This window comes from Sphaerodactylus townsendi, linkage group LG03 (genome assembly GCF_021028975.2).
Source record: "Sphaerodactylus townsendi isolate TG3544 linkage group LG03, MPM_Stown_v2.3, whole genome shotgun sequence".
Taxonomy (NCBI): domain Eukaryota; kingdom Metazoa; phylum Chordata; class Lepidosauria; order Squamata; family Sphaerodactylidae; genus Sphaerodactylus; species Sphaerodactylus townsendi.
The window spans coordinates 17,222,007-17,237,902 of NC_059427.1; the positions used below are offsets into that span (position 1 = coordinate 17,222,007).

The 15,896-nt window shown below is 43.5% G+C and overlaps 1 protein-coding gene across 1 annotated transcript; it reads left to right on the forward strand.

Moving 5' to 3' along the window:
- The first annotated feature begins 2,226 nt into the window (after nt 1-2,226).
- IL4I1 (interleukin 4 induced 1) lies at nt 2,227-14,639 on the forward strand. Its single transcript, XM_048487272.1, has 7 exons — nt 2,227-2,298; nt 4,693-4,863; nt 5,352-5,470; nt 8,154-8,355; nt 10,319-10,387; nt 11,501-11,634; nt 13,537-14,639. The coding sequence occupies exons 1-7, from the start codon at nt 2,227-2,229 to the stop codon at nt 14,291-14,293; spliced, it is 1,524 nt and encodes a 507-aa protein (XP_048343229.1). The 3' UTR covers nt 14,294-14,639.
- The last annotated feature ends 1,257 nt before the right edge of the window (nt 14,640-15,896 follow it).

Consider the following 15,896-nt stretch of genomic DNA (forward strand, 5'->3'; position numbering starts at 1 on the left):
CAGGACAGGAAAGCAAAGCTGAAAATGCAGCCTAGGCTGGTAAAACATGTTCCTGGTTGTCAAGATCATCTAAACATCCAGGAACTAGAAGACAGGGTGGAGAAAACGTCCAGGAACTAGAAGACAGGGTGGAGAAATGTTTAACTGTGATTTACCATGACAGTCCTAAATTACAACAACCTGAATGAACAGTCTGATTAAGGCACTTGGCATGATTTCACTAGCTTTATTCAATTATTTTTCAATTTACAATGAAATACAGAAGCTTTAGAATAGAAAAACATAGAAAAGCAAGTGGATCTTTTCTTATATACAGTTTTACACACTAGAGAGCCAACATAATTACCTTAATAAAATTCGAACAAAGTAAATTCTAATATATTATTAATTCTTTAAAAATGATGTTTAATAACTTTAATTGGTTTCTGTCTTAAATTTCTTCTAAGATACATGCCATAATATCTCATTATCATTTTAATTTATTTTTTTAATTATACAATTTTTCCTTCATTTTTTCTTTAACCCATCATTTTTTTCCAGTTTCTGAAACAAAATATATACTCATGTGATTTGTACACATCCCTTCAATCTTTTTTTTAAAAAACCACTTTGGTATTTAATTACTATCATTAAAATGGTATTTCTTCCAAAATGTATATCCTAATATATCCTAATATTTCATAATTTCAAATTATCTTATTTTTACTAATTTAATAATTAATACATTTTAAGCCAACTACATACTTTGCATATATTTTCTTCCATCTGATCCTTATTTTTCAGAATTGATACCTCTCTTAGGCAGGTAGACAAGTGGCCAGGAAGAGGAAGAGGAGGAAGAGTGGGAACCAATTCTGCTCCCCTGGCCCCAATATGGAATGATATCTAAGCAGAGGGGTGGGATCCAGCAGGTTCTCACATAGGGTTCGTAGAGTAGGTTACTAATTATTTGTCGTGCCAAGAGGGGGGGTTACTTCCATTGGTGATTTTTGCACGTGATTTTTTTTGCATTCCTAGATTAACGCTCTTCTCCAGCAGTAGCACACAGAACTTGAAGCAGTCTAGCAGGAGGTGCACCTGCGCCCAAGGACCGAGCATGCAGCAGCTGCATCCTGTACCGCTAGCCCTCAAGAATTTCCAGGAATGTCCCATTTAATGGAGATGCTCCCAGCCATGCCCGTCATGCCCCGCCAGCTTCAGCCCCATTGGCGCCACGCCACAGAGTTTGATAAATCCCACCCGACTACATGTGGAACATATTACCTGGGAAATTTTTGGATCCCACCACTGAGTCTAAGGACAGACAAAAGGTGACACAAAAGAACAGAGGGGTCACTAATTTTACAGTCCTCTCTAGCTGACCACTTGCTCACCCCTGCTGGGTCTTCTTCTCAGTTTCTTTGCGTATTAGACTTCGCTACATCCAACCCCTTTTTCTTGGAAGTCAGCTTACTAGCAAGATAACAGCATGAGACCTGCTAGCAAGATAGCAGCGTTATACCCCATCGTTCCTATCCTAACTATGGCGCCCCTGTTAGATTACATCAAGATTACATCCTCCTATGGAGGAGTCCGGTCGCTCCCTAGGGGAGGGTTTTTAAAGGGAAGGATTTACAATCGAGATTGCCTTTTTCTGCATTAAGGAATACACGCAATTGTTTGAGCAACGTAATTTAAAGATATGTTTCCAATCGTTTTTTATAGGTTGTTGTTATTTTAATTGTATGGTTTGCCTTCTTATTTGTTGTATTAATTTGTTGTACACTGACGCCCGAATTGCCTTAGGGATGCATGTATAGAAAGATCTGAAATAATAAATAAAATAAAATAAAATAAATAACTGTAGTTCCTAATAAACACTTACCTTTCACCCTTTGGATCAGTGTGTTAGCCCCTTCTCTGTGTGGTAAACTCTAACAGTCCATCCCTGCCAGCAAATTTCATAAACTGTTGAGATTTTGCTGTCATTGTTCTTTTCAATGCAGAACTGAGCTTGGGTAACAGAAATGCTCAGAAAGTGGGCAAGAGGGAAAGATGTCAGAATGCGACAAATAAGGGGCTGCCATACAAGGTGTGTGTAAGGTTTTTTAAATTTTGCATTTGTTCATTCGGGCACAGTGTTCCTCTCCTCCTTGTGGTTCTTATAGTCACACTTCTAAGCATTAGTGCTGTGACTGCTATATTCTTCATTATGTAAAATGCTTCATGGATGCAGATTATGACGAAATGCTAGAGATAGCCAGGGACAGACTGTTCAGTGCCGAGAACATGTGCTTTGATCGTGGGGGCAGGAGTGTGGTAAGGACCCACGCGTGAGCTCATGAACTTGCAGTGGCAGGGCATAAGGTAAGGTCCTGGCTAAAATCAGTGGCCACTTTTCTCGAGGAAAAATAACAACAGCCTAATGCATTATGTTACCTTGTATGCCTTTAAATCCATGCTGATGTGAGTTTAGTCAACCAGGGAAAGAGAACAGGGCAGGGTTAAAAGAGTCAGTAGTACCAGTGACTGAGCCCCCAAACTGGACAGGATGGTGGAAAATCCATAAATGAACTATTTTGGACATTTCTATTTATTCAGTGCATTTATACCTCATCTTTCTATCTCGTGGGTTACCAAAACCTCTAAATCATTTAACTCTTCCTCCACTCCATCTTTAGACTCACAACAACCCACCTGTAGGCAAATTAGGCTGAGAGCAAGTCACTTCAAAGTGAGCTTCCACGATAAAGTGGGGATTCAACCTGGCGTCTTCTGCTGTAATCAAGAGTCAGACATTCTGGGTCCGCTATATCACACCAGCTGTCAATGGCCACCAGTCTCTGCACTCTGAGAACAGAATGAGAGTAGATACAAACTGGCTAGTTTGAGGTAGATTCGACCCTTTGAAAATGCATTTCATGGTCCCCACTGCAGCTTCTGCCCTCCTGTTCAGCAACACAACAGCCATCTAGAGATCCCTAATAATAAATGGATCAAACCACGCGAACTGTCCGGCTTCAGGGGCTATCCTGATTGGCTACTCGCGCTAATGTTACGGGAATTTTTTTACTTTCAAACTGATAAAGAATCCACGCGTCAAAAGGAAGGCAGTGCACAGAACAATCCCTCTATACAGAGACGGAAGAAACGGGCGAGAAGCACTGCTGTATTTGCCTACTACTCCAGTCAATCAGTCAAATCAGCCCCATGTTGCTTTGTATCCACGTGGATTTCTGGTCCACGAAATTTTAAAAGTACCATGCAGTGCACCACAAGACAGCCCAATTAGGTCCATCCCGATTGGATGGGAGGTTCCATGCCGCACAAAGTGCAGGGTAGTTAGAATCTGGGTTCACTCCTTGCACTTCCCCTACCCACGCTCAATTGCCTACACGATGCTGAGGCTGTCTACTCTTTCTTCCAGGTTCTAAAATAACAATTAGCGGGGTGTGTGTTGCCAGAAATGGAAATGAACAAGTTCTCTGGGGGGTTGGGCTGGTCTAATAAGCTCCAATAAAATAATAATACAATACACAATGTTTACACAGGTAAAGTGGGAGAGTTCCTGCTGGAAACCTGGATAATTGGAGGATGAGCACGATCTAATCATGAGTGGGGAATCGAACAGAGAGTCCCATTTCTGTGTGAGTGGGGGGCTAACGCTATGACCAATGGGCCATTCGGATTCACCCACAGACCAATCCTGAAAGCTTGGGAGAGGGGCCAAGCGGGTTTGATTCACCAATAAAAAGTTTCTGGGAATCCGTGAATGGTTCTTACTGGGGTCTCAGCCTGGGGTTAATACCCCCAACCCCTCCAATCACAGATGGCCAAAAGTTCATTTTTGCCTTCAGGATGCAATTTTTCTCCATTTCTTCTGCCCTCACTTCTACATCATGAAACTGACCGTTCTAGTTGTGCTGTTCATTTCTCTTTTGACATTTCCCCTGCATTTCGTCCTTTTATACCACATAATACTGTGTTTATCATAATACTGAATTGTGTTAGGAATACAAGCAAGAAGTTACTTTTTTTCCCCCATGGGGTACGCCAGAAGCTCTTTCTCTTCTGAAAGCTTAATCTGACGCATCCCGCTTTTGGACTTACTTCAACCGTTATGTTGCCTTATTGTCAGACACTCTAACGATGGAAATAACAGCACTATAGGAAAGTCCAGAAAGCAGTTTATTCCAGGTAATTGTCAGAGTAACAATGTAAACAGCAGGATCTGAGCTAGAGAGCCCAGATCCAAGACCTATGTTGCAACCCCCCCCCCCCATTAGCTCCTTGACACCAAATGTCCACCGGCAGTTTTCTACCAAGAAAGCTGCTGTAGCAACCTGGGAACCTTTCCACACTCTTTTGACGCATTGGCTGGCGCCAGGAGATTTGCTAGTGGTGCAAGGAAGGGGAAACAGGAAATCACCCAAAATCGGGCTAATGAGGCAGCAAGATACCAAGATACTGGACAGGCTGATGGTCCTGACAGCTGATATAGTTAAGGGTGTTGGATGAAGATCTGGGGAGGCCTCGGATTGAAAAAAAATCCCTGGAGCCATGAAACCGGCAGGCAGGGCTGGAAGCTAGGAGAACTGCTTCCTGGGTGGCATGCTCAGTCACTTCTGTGCCCCTGCCATGCTCTGTCCCTGTCTCCGGAATGCCTCCTCCATTCCCCTTCCACGCCCTGCACCGGCATGCACCCGGCAACAGACTTCATCCCATCACTTGGCATGCCACGCCACTGCCGGTGGCAAGTGGGTGACTGGGGACAAGATAACTCCATCGCCTGGGGGCAAAGTCTTAACCTGCACCTTGGAAGTTTCTGCGGTGCAGATAAAATCGGAGTCGGGAGAAGCCATTCTGAGCTTCTTGGAGGGAAGGGTGGTGGCAAAGTGTCCTTTCCGAAATCCACTGAAGAGGACAGCAGTCAAATGTAAAGAAATCAAAGGTAAACCAAGCTTTTGTGAATTAAGCTTGTCTAACTCCAGGTGTGGCCTAGAGTTCTCCTGGAGTCACACCATAATGGTGGCCAACAGCTCAGCAGAAGCAAAACTGAAATGATGTAAGGAAGGTGGGGAAATGGGTGGTGGCTGGTGGGCAAAAAAAGGGTGAGGGCCAGCTAATTAGGCACCAGCATACTCGTTTGCCACTCGGGGGGGGTGAGCTAAAAGATTGCTAGTTTAGCAGAATTTTGAAAAATCCTAAGGTTGAGGGGAAGGACAACGGGCCGAATCCCATTTTGAGGAAAGGGACCCGGTTAAAATGGGACATTACTATCATTCTAAAACCTGATATATTTCTACCATGCGGAATCACCCTGTGAGTGCCTTTAAAGAAGTAAATGCTTTTTTTCCTTTGCTGCAACTCAGGTGACTGGTTTCACCGAAGCCAGTGCAAGCATGTGGGAGGACGAAGCACAGACCTACAGAAATTATAAGGAAGGCTGGTATGCAAATTTGGGGCCCATGCGTTTGAATAAGGAGAACAGGTAAGACATGAAGTCACCATGCCCTCAGATTCTGATCAAATAACGGGTTTCATATAAGTTTGCCAAGAAGCTTCTGATAGTAAAGAGATCTGTCCCTCTTGGCAGTGATCTAAATTCAAAAAAGGATGGGACCTAAAGATCTCCCAGAATTACAACTGATCTCAAGACTACAGAGATCAGTTCCCTTTGAGAAAATGGCTGCTTTGGAAGATGGAGTCCATGACGTCATATCCTGCTTAAGTCCCTCCCCAAATCCTGCTGTCCACAGGCTCCATCCTCCTGATTTCCAGGGATTTCACAACCCAGAGTTGGCAACCCTAGCTCTGCATTCCAGAGGAAGGACTGAGATGGCATATAGCAAGGAGAAAAGGACTAGAAGTTAAAACTAGTCATGGTGCCTGTATGTTCAGGAGCCAGGAAGAAGCTGGAGCCTGCAGAAGGAATAACTGGGGTGTGTGCAGTGGCGTCATTTCCATGGGTACATCTGGGGACAAACACCCTCGGAAACTCTGTAGAGGAGTCAAGTGTGGAATTGGCTGAGGGAAAATCATTCCTCACACCCCCCCCGGGAAGAAGGAGGGGTGCCGTGGCTGGGCCTCCGGCATGACATGTGCATGCTGAAGCCTGGGCAAAGCCTGCTGCTTTCGGGCAGCCACCACATCAAGCGTTAGCCATGGCTCTAACTGACGCTCCTCCCTCCTCCCTTCCCAGAAGTGGCTGGGCCCTCGGCATGAGACATGCACACACCTTGCCCGAGTCCAAGTTCCTTGGGATGAGGCCTCCGCAAGCCTACATTGGCCACAGGCCTCCACTCATGGGCATGCTCTCCAGAGACGGAGAGCACACTCTCACAGCCCACCAACACCTGACCTGAGGATCAGGTTGCCCTTGGCCAGGCAGACTTAGCTGCTGATACCCAGGGTGAGGGGCACGAATGGCATACAGCACACATGCAAGTGGGCAGGGGGCGTGGTGCAGGGGGAATTCGGAGTCCACTCTGGGGGTTCCATTTGGCATAGCACGCCTAAATGTGTGTGTCTGTGTGTGTGTTTGTTTGGGGGTGGGAGTGGGGGGGGTTAGGGCTTCAGTGTGCCACAACGAGGAAGCACATTGGGACAAGATTTCTTGCTCTGAAGCACTTATGGTCCCACCACACACCAGAACGCCTGTGGGTAATCCGCCCATGTTTTATTCCACTAAGTGATCAATTCAATATGGCAGACAATTAAATCTAGCTTACTTCACTGATGATTTAAGAAGCAGCTTTTTACTCTTGATAAAATTGGGTGTGGTGTCCTTTCGATCACTAGAGGGAAACTTGGGAAAAACACTAATGAAACAGGAGCTTGAAGACAAAAAGGAGAATGTGGGGGAAGCCCTAAGGCTTGGGAGACCATCCCCACTTAGCCATGGATCTTGGGTCAACCAGGCAGGCTCTGTTGGTGGTGTTGTGAAAGAAGAGGAGAACCATATATGCCATCCTGACTTTTCTAGAGGGGCTGGGTGCATCTGAACTCCCTTGAGTTCTAACTTTGCTTCATAGAAAGCTCATGCTAGATATTGCTAGTCTTTCTGATGTCACTGGACTCCTCTTTTATTTTATTACAATAGACTACTATGGCTATCTATCTGGAACATACAAAGATGAAGCCTGTGGTTTGCTCAGTGGTGGCTTTAGGCCAGTAAAGTGTCAGAATATGTATTTTTATTTCAATACATCATTCCCACTTTTCTCCCCAATGGGACTCAAAGCGGCTTACAACATCATTCTTCCCTCCTTCATTTTATCCTCAAAACATGTGCTTGTGTAACCTCTATCTGTGGGTTCTGTGGGGCAGAACTTGGAAGGAGTTGCAAAGAACTAAATTTAAAACAAAATGATTTACTTCCTTAACAAATAACACTTTTAACATCAACATTTAACATTAACAATTTACAGTCCTTTTAGGTTGCGTTTCAAGTCCTTATATTTACAATCTACTGATCATGCCAAGTCCAATTCTTCCTGTGGTGGTTGGCTTATGAAGACTTCAGAGGCTTGGTGAACGGGATCCAAGATGACGAAGGTCCCCAAAAGAACTCCCATCAACTACATACATAGGAAGCCCTGAAACAATAAATTCTAACATTTACAATGTAGCAAAAATAAACAACTCCCTTCCCACTAGTTCCCAACAACTTTGCAATTGCCTTAAACAAGGTGTTAAGAGCTTATAAAGAATTAAATCAAGGTCCCAGCCTGGTAGCCTTGCTTCCTCCAACTTCACCAGTTTTTGCAGCCTTCTGCTGCTTTGAGTCTCCACCCCTTTCTGGGTCAACCCATTCTGAACATAGGGGTTACACTTGCACTGTCTGAGGGAAGAAGAGACAGAGGACCTCCCTCTTATCTGTCTCAGTCAAAGCTCTGCTCATGACCTGAGTACAATTCCGACAGAAGTCGGTTTCAGGCAGTTGGCTCAAGGTTGACTCAGCCTTCCATCTTTCCAAGGTGGATATGCTGGGGGTAAATTGTAGATGACTGAGTAAGGCAATGGCAAACCACCCCATAAACAAAGTCTGCTTAGTAAACTTCGTGTTGTGATATTACCTCATGGGTCAGTAATGACCTCGTACTTGCACAAGGGGCTAACTTTACCTTTAAGCTTTTGTCTTCAGTCCATGGCTTTCTCCTCTTTTCTCGCAGGATTGTCCGTGAATATATAAAGCAATTGGGCTTGCAGATGTCCGAATTCGGTTCAAGTAACTCAAACAACTTGTATTATGTTAACAACATCAGAAAGAGAGCTTCGGAAGTCAATAAGAAACCCAGCATTCTGGGATATCACCTGAAACCTGAAGAAGAAGGGAAATCTGCCCGGCAGTTATACAGTTTTGCCATCAAAAAGGTCTGGATTGTGTTTTTTTAATTGTTTCAAACTGACAATAAACTGATAAATACTAAAGAATTCCAACTAGTTTTTATAAATATGTATATGTATACAATATCCATAATATGAAAAAACCATAAGAGCTTAGAAAATTCATCAGAGTAGATAACAGTCATCATAATAATTGTAAAGAGTGCAGCAATACAGATACTTAAATATTAAGTACATTATTAAAGTTAAAGTTTAGTTTATTATTCAGTCATTGACCAGACATATAAAATAATTACATTTAAAGCCGGTGCAATTCCACTAAGAACTGATGTCTCTTAATCACATCATAATACAATATTAGCACACATGATCCAATAGTCCCCTACTGTGGCGGAGCCACTAGGGGATGGGGGGTGCGTTGTGCTCCAGGCGCATGCCTGGGGGTGCAGAAAATCGCCCCCAGGCCCCTCCCCCCCTGCGGCGCCTCCCCACTCCCTTCCCACACTTATCTTAGTTCCTTTTTCAGAACTTTTTCAGGCTGCAAAAGTTCTGTTCGCAGTAAAAACAGCCTAAGGAACTACAGTTCCTAGGAGACCTTGGGGCTCACAAGGTCTTCTGGGAAGTATAGTTCCCATCAGGTCGTTTTTACTGCGAACAGGCCTTTTGCAGCCTGAAAAAGTTCTGAAAAAGAAAAGGAACTAGGGTAAGTGTGGGAAGGGGGGAAGGGGGGCGCCGTGGGGGGCATGGGGGTGTAAAATAGAGAATGCACACCAGGCGCAGTTTGGCCCAGCTATGCCTCTGGTCCCCTATACCGTGGAGAGTGTGAATTCTTTTTACCACATGGGGAGGAAGCCATCACAGATAAGGTGAGTCATGGTGAAGGCATCAATACAGAAAAATCAAAAGTTATCCTTCCTATATGCACACAAATTCAGTCCTGAATCCACTGAGATTCTTTTGTCCCTACAACTGTCTAAGGAGGCTATTTTCTAATCTCACAACCCTGACAGTGTGGTGTAGTGGTAATTCCCCTTCACACCAAGGAAACTTGCTTGGTGACCTTGGGCCAGACACACACTCTGCCCAGACCCTGGCTAGCATTTGGATGAGAGACCTTAAAGGAACACCAGGGTTGTGACGTGGAAGCAGAAAATGGCAAACCACCTCCATTTTTTTTTTGCCTTGGAAACCCTTCAGGGTTACCGTAAGTCGTCTGCAACTTGACAGCTAAAAAAAATTAAGCAATGCAAGAAATGGTGTTACATAAGTGGACATATAACACAGTGAAAGCAAGGTAAAACTGCACAGCAAGAGATATTACATAGTAGTAAAGTCCACTCCCTGATATGGAAGGGCCAGGCCAGTCCATTCTTGTCAGATCTTGGAAGTCAGCCTGGTTCATTCTTGGATGGGAGGTCACCAAGGAGGTCCAGAGTCACTACGAAGATGTGCTGCATCATTCATAGCCACATATGCATGTCACCCTTCCTTAAAGGTGCTCAGGCTAGCATGGGCTTTCCTACTGGCAAAGCATGTCCTCTTCCACTGAGCCACGGACCCTTCCTTCCAGGGCAGTAATTCTTGGTGTGAGAGCATTACAACCAGTCTCATTGCACACCCACCAATGTTTCATAATATTCCTATTTTCATTTTTGAAGCATTGTAGGTATGCAGTTCTTCTGCTTTTGCCCTAAGCCCAAGGTTTGCTGAAGTTTGACAGACCACCAGATGTAAATGCTTTCAGCTTGACAGTTGGAACATGTAAAGGTTGAAGATAAAATATCTGTCGAAGGCTCCAAAAATCAATCTGTTGATTAGTACCCTTGCCCAAATGATCAAGGATTGGGTTCTGGGACAAAGTGACAAGCGTTAAATCCATTTTTCATTGTTATTGTTTTGTTGTTGTTTTACTCCTGTCTTCACTCATATCTCTTCACTCCTTACATTACCTTTTTTTTCATTCCTGACTTTTTCTTGATGTTCATTCCAGGTTATAGAAGAGGTACAGAGGACGAACTGTAGCTACCTGTTTCAAAAATATGACTCCTACTCAACCAGGGTAAAGGAATTCTTCCTAAAGCAACAGTCCTAACTTTTGAAGTCAAAAGAACCAATAATGGAGCACGGGAGTGGCATACTCGTGCCTTTCATGCCCTTTTTCAGAGTTGGTTCAAAATGGGAGATGATTCATTATGTTGTTTTGGAATGGGAAAAGTGGTGACTTTTATTGGTTAAGTCAGCTTTTGAGAACTTTATGTCCAATGGGATGGGGAGCCTGCCAGTAGTTCTAGAAATATACTTCTCACTTTGGGGGGAAGAGTACTAGAGTTTACAATCAGTGACCAAGGATAAGGAGCTATTAAACATTCTAGGGAGACCACATGTGTCAATGTCAGAATGTATGTTGTGGGTTCAGAAATATAGCTTAGTTCAGAAAGGAGCAGCAGTGGCGTAGTGGTTAAGAGCAGGTGCATTCTAAACTGGAGGAACCGGGTTTGATTCCCCACTCTGCCGCTTGAGCTGTGGAGGCTTATCTGGGGAATTGAGATTAGCCTGCATGCATTCATTTCCCGCCCAAGGACCGGCGCAGCGGCTGCGTCCTTGCCAAAGCCCCGCCCAGGAATGCCCTGCCCCCGGAATGCCCCACCCCGCCCCCATCGTGCCCTGCCCAGCCCCATTGGTGCTACACCACAGTTTGAATCCCACCACCATGGGAACCTGTTACTAAAATTTTTGGATCCCACCACTGAGCGTAAGTTAGCTGCTGGCATGAGGGGTGTTCTTGGGCTAAAAGTCCTTTGGGAACTGTCTAAAATCAGCTCAACCCCCAGACAAAGTGGTCTCCCTGCTGGCAGAGGCTGTTACAGTGTAAGAATGACAATATTGAGAAATGCTTCCTGGTTCCTGTGCAACAGTGCCTCGCAGTCAAGCTAAGTCCCTTGGCTCTGGCATATGTGCCACTTTGCACAGTGCTGTTGGCATGGGCATCAGAACAACTCTTCCTTTGCTTCCAGTGCAAAGTCCTTCACACACAAACACTCCCCTTTGGATTGCACAGAAAGTATCCACATCTCTACATACATAGTGCATACTGCTTAGTTAGGTCTTATATGAAAAATGATTCTGAGACCATTCTTCTCATCAGACTTGGAACTCTTTTCTCCTTTAACAGCAATACTTAATCGAGGTAGCGAACTTGAGTCATGGAGCTGTCCAGATGATTGGAGTCTTACTAAATCACGATAATGGCTATTACCAGTCCTTTGTTGAGAGCTTGAAGGGGGAAGTCTTCGCACATTCAAAAGGGTAAGCACGTGTGCCATGGGGATGAAACTGGGACCAATTAACCTTAGCTGAGAGAAAACCCTAGTCATTTTGGACTCAGAGTGCAATTGCCAGTGTTGCAATTATATGGCAAATGTCCAAAGACCCCACAGCGAAGCCAACATGAATCAATTCATAGAATCGTAGATTTGGAAGAGACCACAATCCAACCCCCTGCCATGCAGGAATGCACAATCAAAGCACTCTGAACAGATGGCCATCCAGCTTCTCCACCACCCTCTGAAGCAACCCATTCCACTGTCGAACAGCCCTTACTGTCAGTAAATTCTTCCTAATGTTTAGGTGGAATCTCTTTTCCTATACTTTGCATCCATTACTCTGTGTCCTAGTCCCTGGAGTGGCAGAAAACAAGCTTGGTACTTCTTCAACCTGACATCCCTTCAAATATTTAGACATGGCTATCATATTGTTTGATATCACAGCTGCCAGTTCTTTAGCTGGTTGTTGGCCTTTCATTACAATTCGAGCCTCACCCAGAGGCCTAGGAAGTTGTAATGTATTGGTGTAGTGTTGTTCGGATTCCTTCTGAATCTGACAGATGTTGATTTTGTCGATTTGAAGATGTTTTAAGTGCTGCCCTAGTGTTTTTGGAATGGTGCCCAGGGTGCTGATTACCACTGGGATGACCTCGGCTGGTTTGTGCCATAGTAGCTGAATCTCAATTTTCAGATCGTGGAATTTAGTGGCCTTCTCATGAGCAACAGAGTCAGTCCTCAGAGAACATGTAAATGACCTTGAACGATTTAGCATGTGGAATGGCCCCTGCCAGTCCTCATAGATGTGTGGTGGTCGTGGTTGTGGTCGTGGTCGTGGTCGTGGTAGGGGACCAAGAAGAGCACATAATTGCCCCAGAGATATATTTATTTTCAATATTTGTAGGCCCACCTTTCTACTCTCCAAAATGGAACACAAGGTACCAAGAGAGAGAAAAGACTAAACAGTGACACACAACCCTGAATTTATGGTTCCAAACTGAAAGTTTTCTCCCATCCAAGGGGGATCATTATATGGATAGGGCAGGGGATTGGAATGTGTACTTTTTGCCTGACACTCATTAATCTGTATAAGGCACCATTCAATTGGTTGACAATTCACTGTACTGTACTGTACTGGATTTCCACTGATGTGTGTCTCCCCACTTTCCTAACTTTATATCTGTACTATAAACAGAAATGCATAGCAGTCAGGAGGTGCCGACACTAGTGTGATGGACTTGGAGAAAGGACAACATGTGGCTGATCCTTTCTTGTGGCTGTAGTTATGGCCATGGTTTTACACCACCTGACGTTCCATATGCTTATTATAGTATAATTAAACCCAAAAAACAAAGTAGAACCAGTAAGAAAGCAGCATAATTTGTGCAACATCAAATACCTGAGTGAATAGTCATGCTTTTATGTACCTCCCCAAAACAAGATGGAGGGGAGGAGTTGTAACAGTTAAACTGACATAATAGCTCTGTAATATAGAGCCAGGTTGTTATCAGGAATTTATACTGAACACCAGACAAAGCTGGAGGCTGGTACATGATGGTTTTTCACTGAAAGATTCTCCATTGAATTGAATTCAAACCAGCCCCAAGAGCAAAAACAAACAAACAAAGAAAAACATGCATATAAAAATGTAATTCAGTAATTAGATATTCAGGGGCCCCAAGAGAATCAGAGATTACATTTTCCATAAAGTCTGTAAGAAAGTGATTATTTTGCCTGTGGAAGACTTACCTGGGGTAGAAAACTGCCTCCTCTCCCACAGCAGAGGCCTACTATTTCAAGAAATGTGGAATGGTGTGGAAAAATATTATGAAGAGGCCCCTTTGTCTATTTCCAATCCATTTATTTGAGTTTGCTTTTTGTCTTGCAGTTCTGATGAACTAGTAGGAGGCATAGATCTACTGCCAAGAGCCCTTTACAAAACCATTTCAAATCGCGTTGTCCTGAATGCCAGAGTGGTCAGCATAACACAAAAGAAAGGTGCTGTTACTGCAGTTTATAAAACACCTCGCCAATCGTCAAGTGTGACAGCCGACTATGCCATTCTCACCCCTACAACGAAGGCCACCCGGCGCATCTATTTTGATCCGCCCCTCTCAGCTAACAAATCCAATGCCTTGCGAGCTGCCTACTACAGGAGTGCCACCAAAGTCTTCCTTGGTTGCTCCAAGAAGTTCTGGGAAGCTGAAGGTATTTATGGTGGGCAGTCCGTCACCGACCGTCCATCCCGATTCATCAACTACATGTCCCGTAATTTCTCCAGAGGCTTTGGGGTTCTGTTGGCCTCCTACGTTACTAGCGAGGACTCCACTTTTTTCTTGTCTCTAAGCCATGAAGAAATTCTTAACATCGTCTTCGATGACCTGTCAGTCGTCCATCAGTTGCCTAAAGAAAAGCTACGAAGGATCTGTAACTCCTCAGTGATTAAGCGATGGGACCTGGACCAGTATGCCATGGGTGGTTATGTTCGGTTCATCCCCTACCAGTTTACGGAATTTGCAAAACCTCTTCGGGAGACAGAAGGTAGACTCTATTTTGCTGGGGAGCACACCACTGTGCTCCATGGTTGGATAGATAGTGCCATGGCAACAGGACTGAGAGCAGCAAGAGCTATCAATCTCTTGTGAGGGAAGCACTCCCGGATCAATCCAACTAAGAGAAGAATGATGTTTAACAACAGAACTGCAAAATAATAACTATCTATTAAGAAGTTCAACCCAGGATAAATCAAAATTTCTTACAGCATTACCAGATAGCAAAGAATGTGATCCAAAGCAAACAACCTTTTGCCAAAGAGGTTGGCAACAAACCTCTTTGCAACAAAAGGAGAACTTCTGAATAATACAGCAAAGATATTCAGAACACTCCCACATTTCTTTAACATAGCAGCAGTGGCGGAGCTACAAGGGCCTGGGGGGTGCGCCATGCACCGGGCGCATGCCTGGGGCGGAAAATCACCCCAGGCCCCGCCCCTGCCCCCTGATTCCCACAGCACCCCCTTGCGACGCCTCACCCCACCCCCCTTTCCACACTTACCTTAGATCCTTTCCTTTTCCTAGAACTTTTTCAGGCTGAAAAAAAGGCCTATTCACAGTACAGGCTAAAAACAGCCTGAGGAACTACAGTTCCCAGGAGACCTTGGGGCTCTCAAGGTCTCTAGGGAAGTATAGTTCCTATCAGGAACTAAAGTGCAAGGGTGTAATAAAGGGACTGAGAGAATTCGAAAAAATAGATTACACAACAAAACCAACACTTATAAAGGATGACTTTATAAGCTGTTGTTTCAGTTTGATACAGAAACAGATCAAGGGAAGCCATGTATGGTCATATGGATGCAAAACTTTGAGGAAGAAATCTCTTTTCATCAATGGGAAACTTGATGGATGAAAGGTATAACATTTATTGCCAACTGAACATTAAGAGAAAACTGGTACAAGATGTTCTATCCATGGTAGATTACTCCAAAGGATAGTGAGAATATGGACATGAATTATAAAGGAAAAAGCTGGAAATGTAAAGAAGTGGATGTCTCTTTTTGTCACATGCAGTGGATGTGTAGAAAAGTTTTAAAATTCTGAAAAGAAATTCATGCAGAAATGCAAAGAAATCTTAAAAATAAAATTTGCAATGGGTGCTAAGACAACGTTACTAGGCATATTGCAAACAATATTCCCCAAATGTCAGACCAGTTGTTTCAGTATTTGATAACAATGGCCAGAGTGGTACTTGAAACAAAAAGGAAGGCAGAAGAATATCCAAGGAAAGAGAATTGGGAAAATAAACTAATTGAATATGCAACAAAGGCAAAATTAACAAACTTTGTGAATAAACAACCAGTCAAAGAATTCCAAGAAAAATGGAAAGCATATTATTTATATTATTTCAAAAGCAAAGAAAGAAGTGAAGGATATTGCTGAGTGATGCATATAAATTATCATTAACCTTGATGATATATTATGTATTAGATTGGAAAAGGATTTAAAAGGAAACAGACCAATGATTAATCACTTTATGAAAAATGTTATGTCAATACAACTCTTATTTTGTGAGAAAAAAACAGAAAGTTAAAAGGCATTTATGAGTTTTTATATACTTTGGATTATTAGAATTTATAGTACAAACAGCCATCATTGGTAATTGTTTTTTTATTTCTCTGTAATATTATAGGAAGAATTTGGTTTTGTTTCTTAGTCTTTAAAACTAACTGTAATTATGATTTGACTCTGGTTT

What these genes read in the sequence shown, in the direction of transcription:
- IL4I1 (XM_048487272.1), top strand. Translation starts at nt 2,227, where the DNA reads ATGCTAGAGATAGCCAGGGACAGACTGTTCAGTGCCGAGAACATGTGC. An exon ending in ACAGTTTTGCCATCAAAAAG is followed by an intron (nt 8,356 to 10,318) that starts GTCTGGATTGTG and finishes TGTTCATTCCAG; the next exon opens with GTTATAGAAGAGGTACAGAG. An exon ending in ATGACTCCTACTCAACCAGG is followed by an intron (nt 10,388 to 11,500) that starts GTAAAGGAATTC and finishes CTCCTTTAACAG; the next exon opens with CAATACTTAATCGAGGTAGC.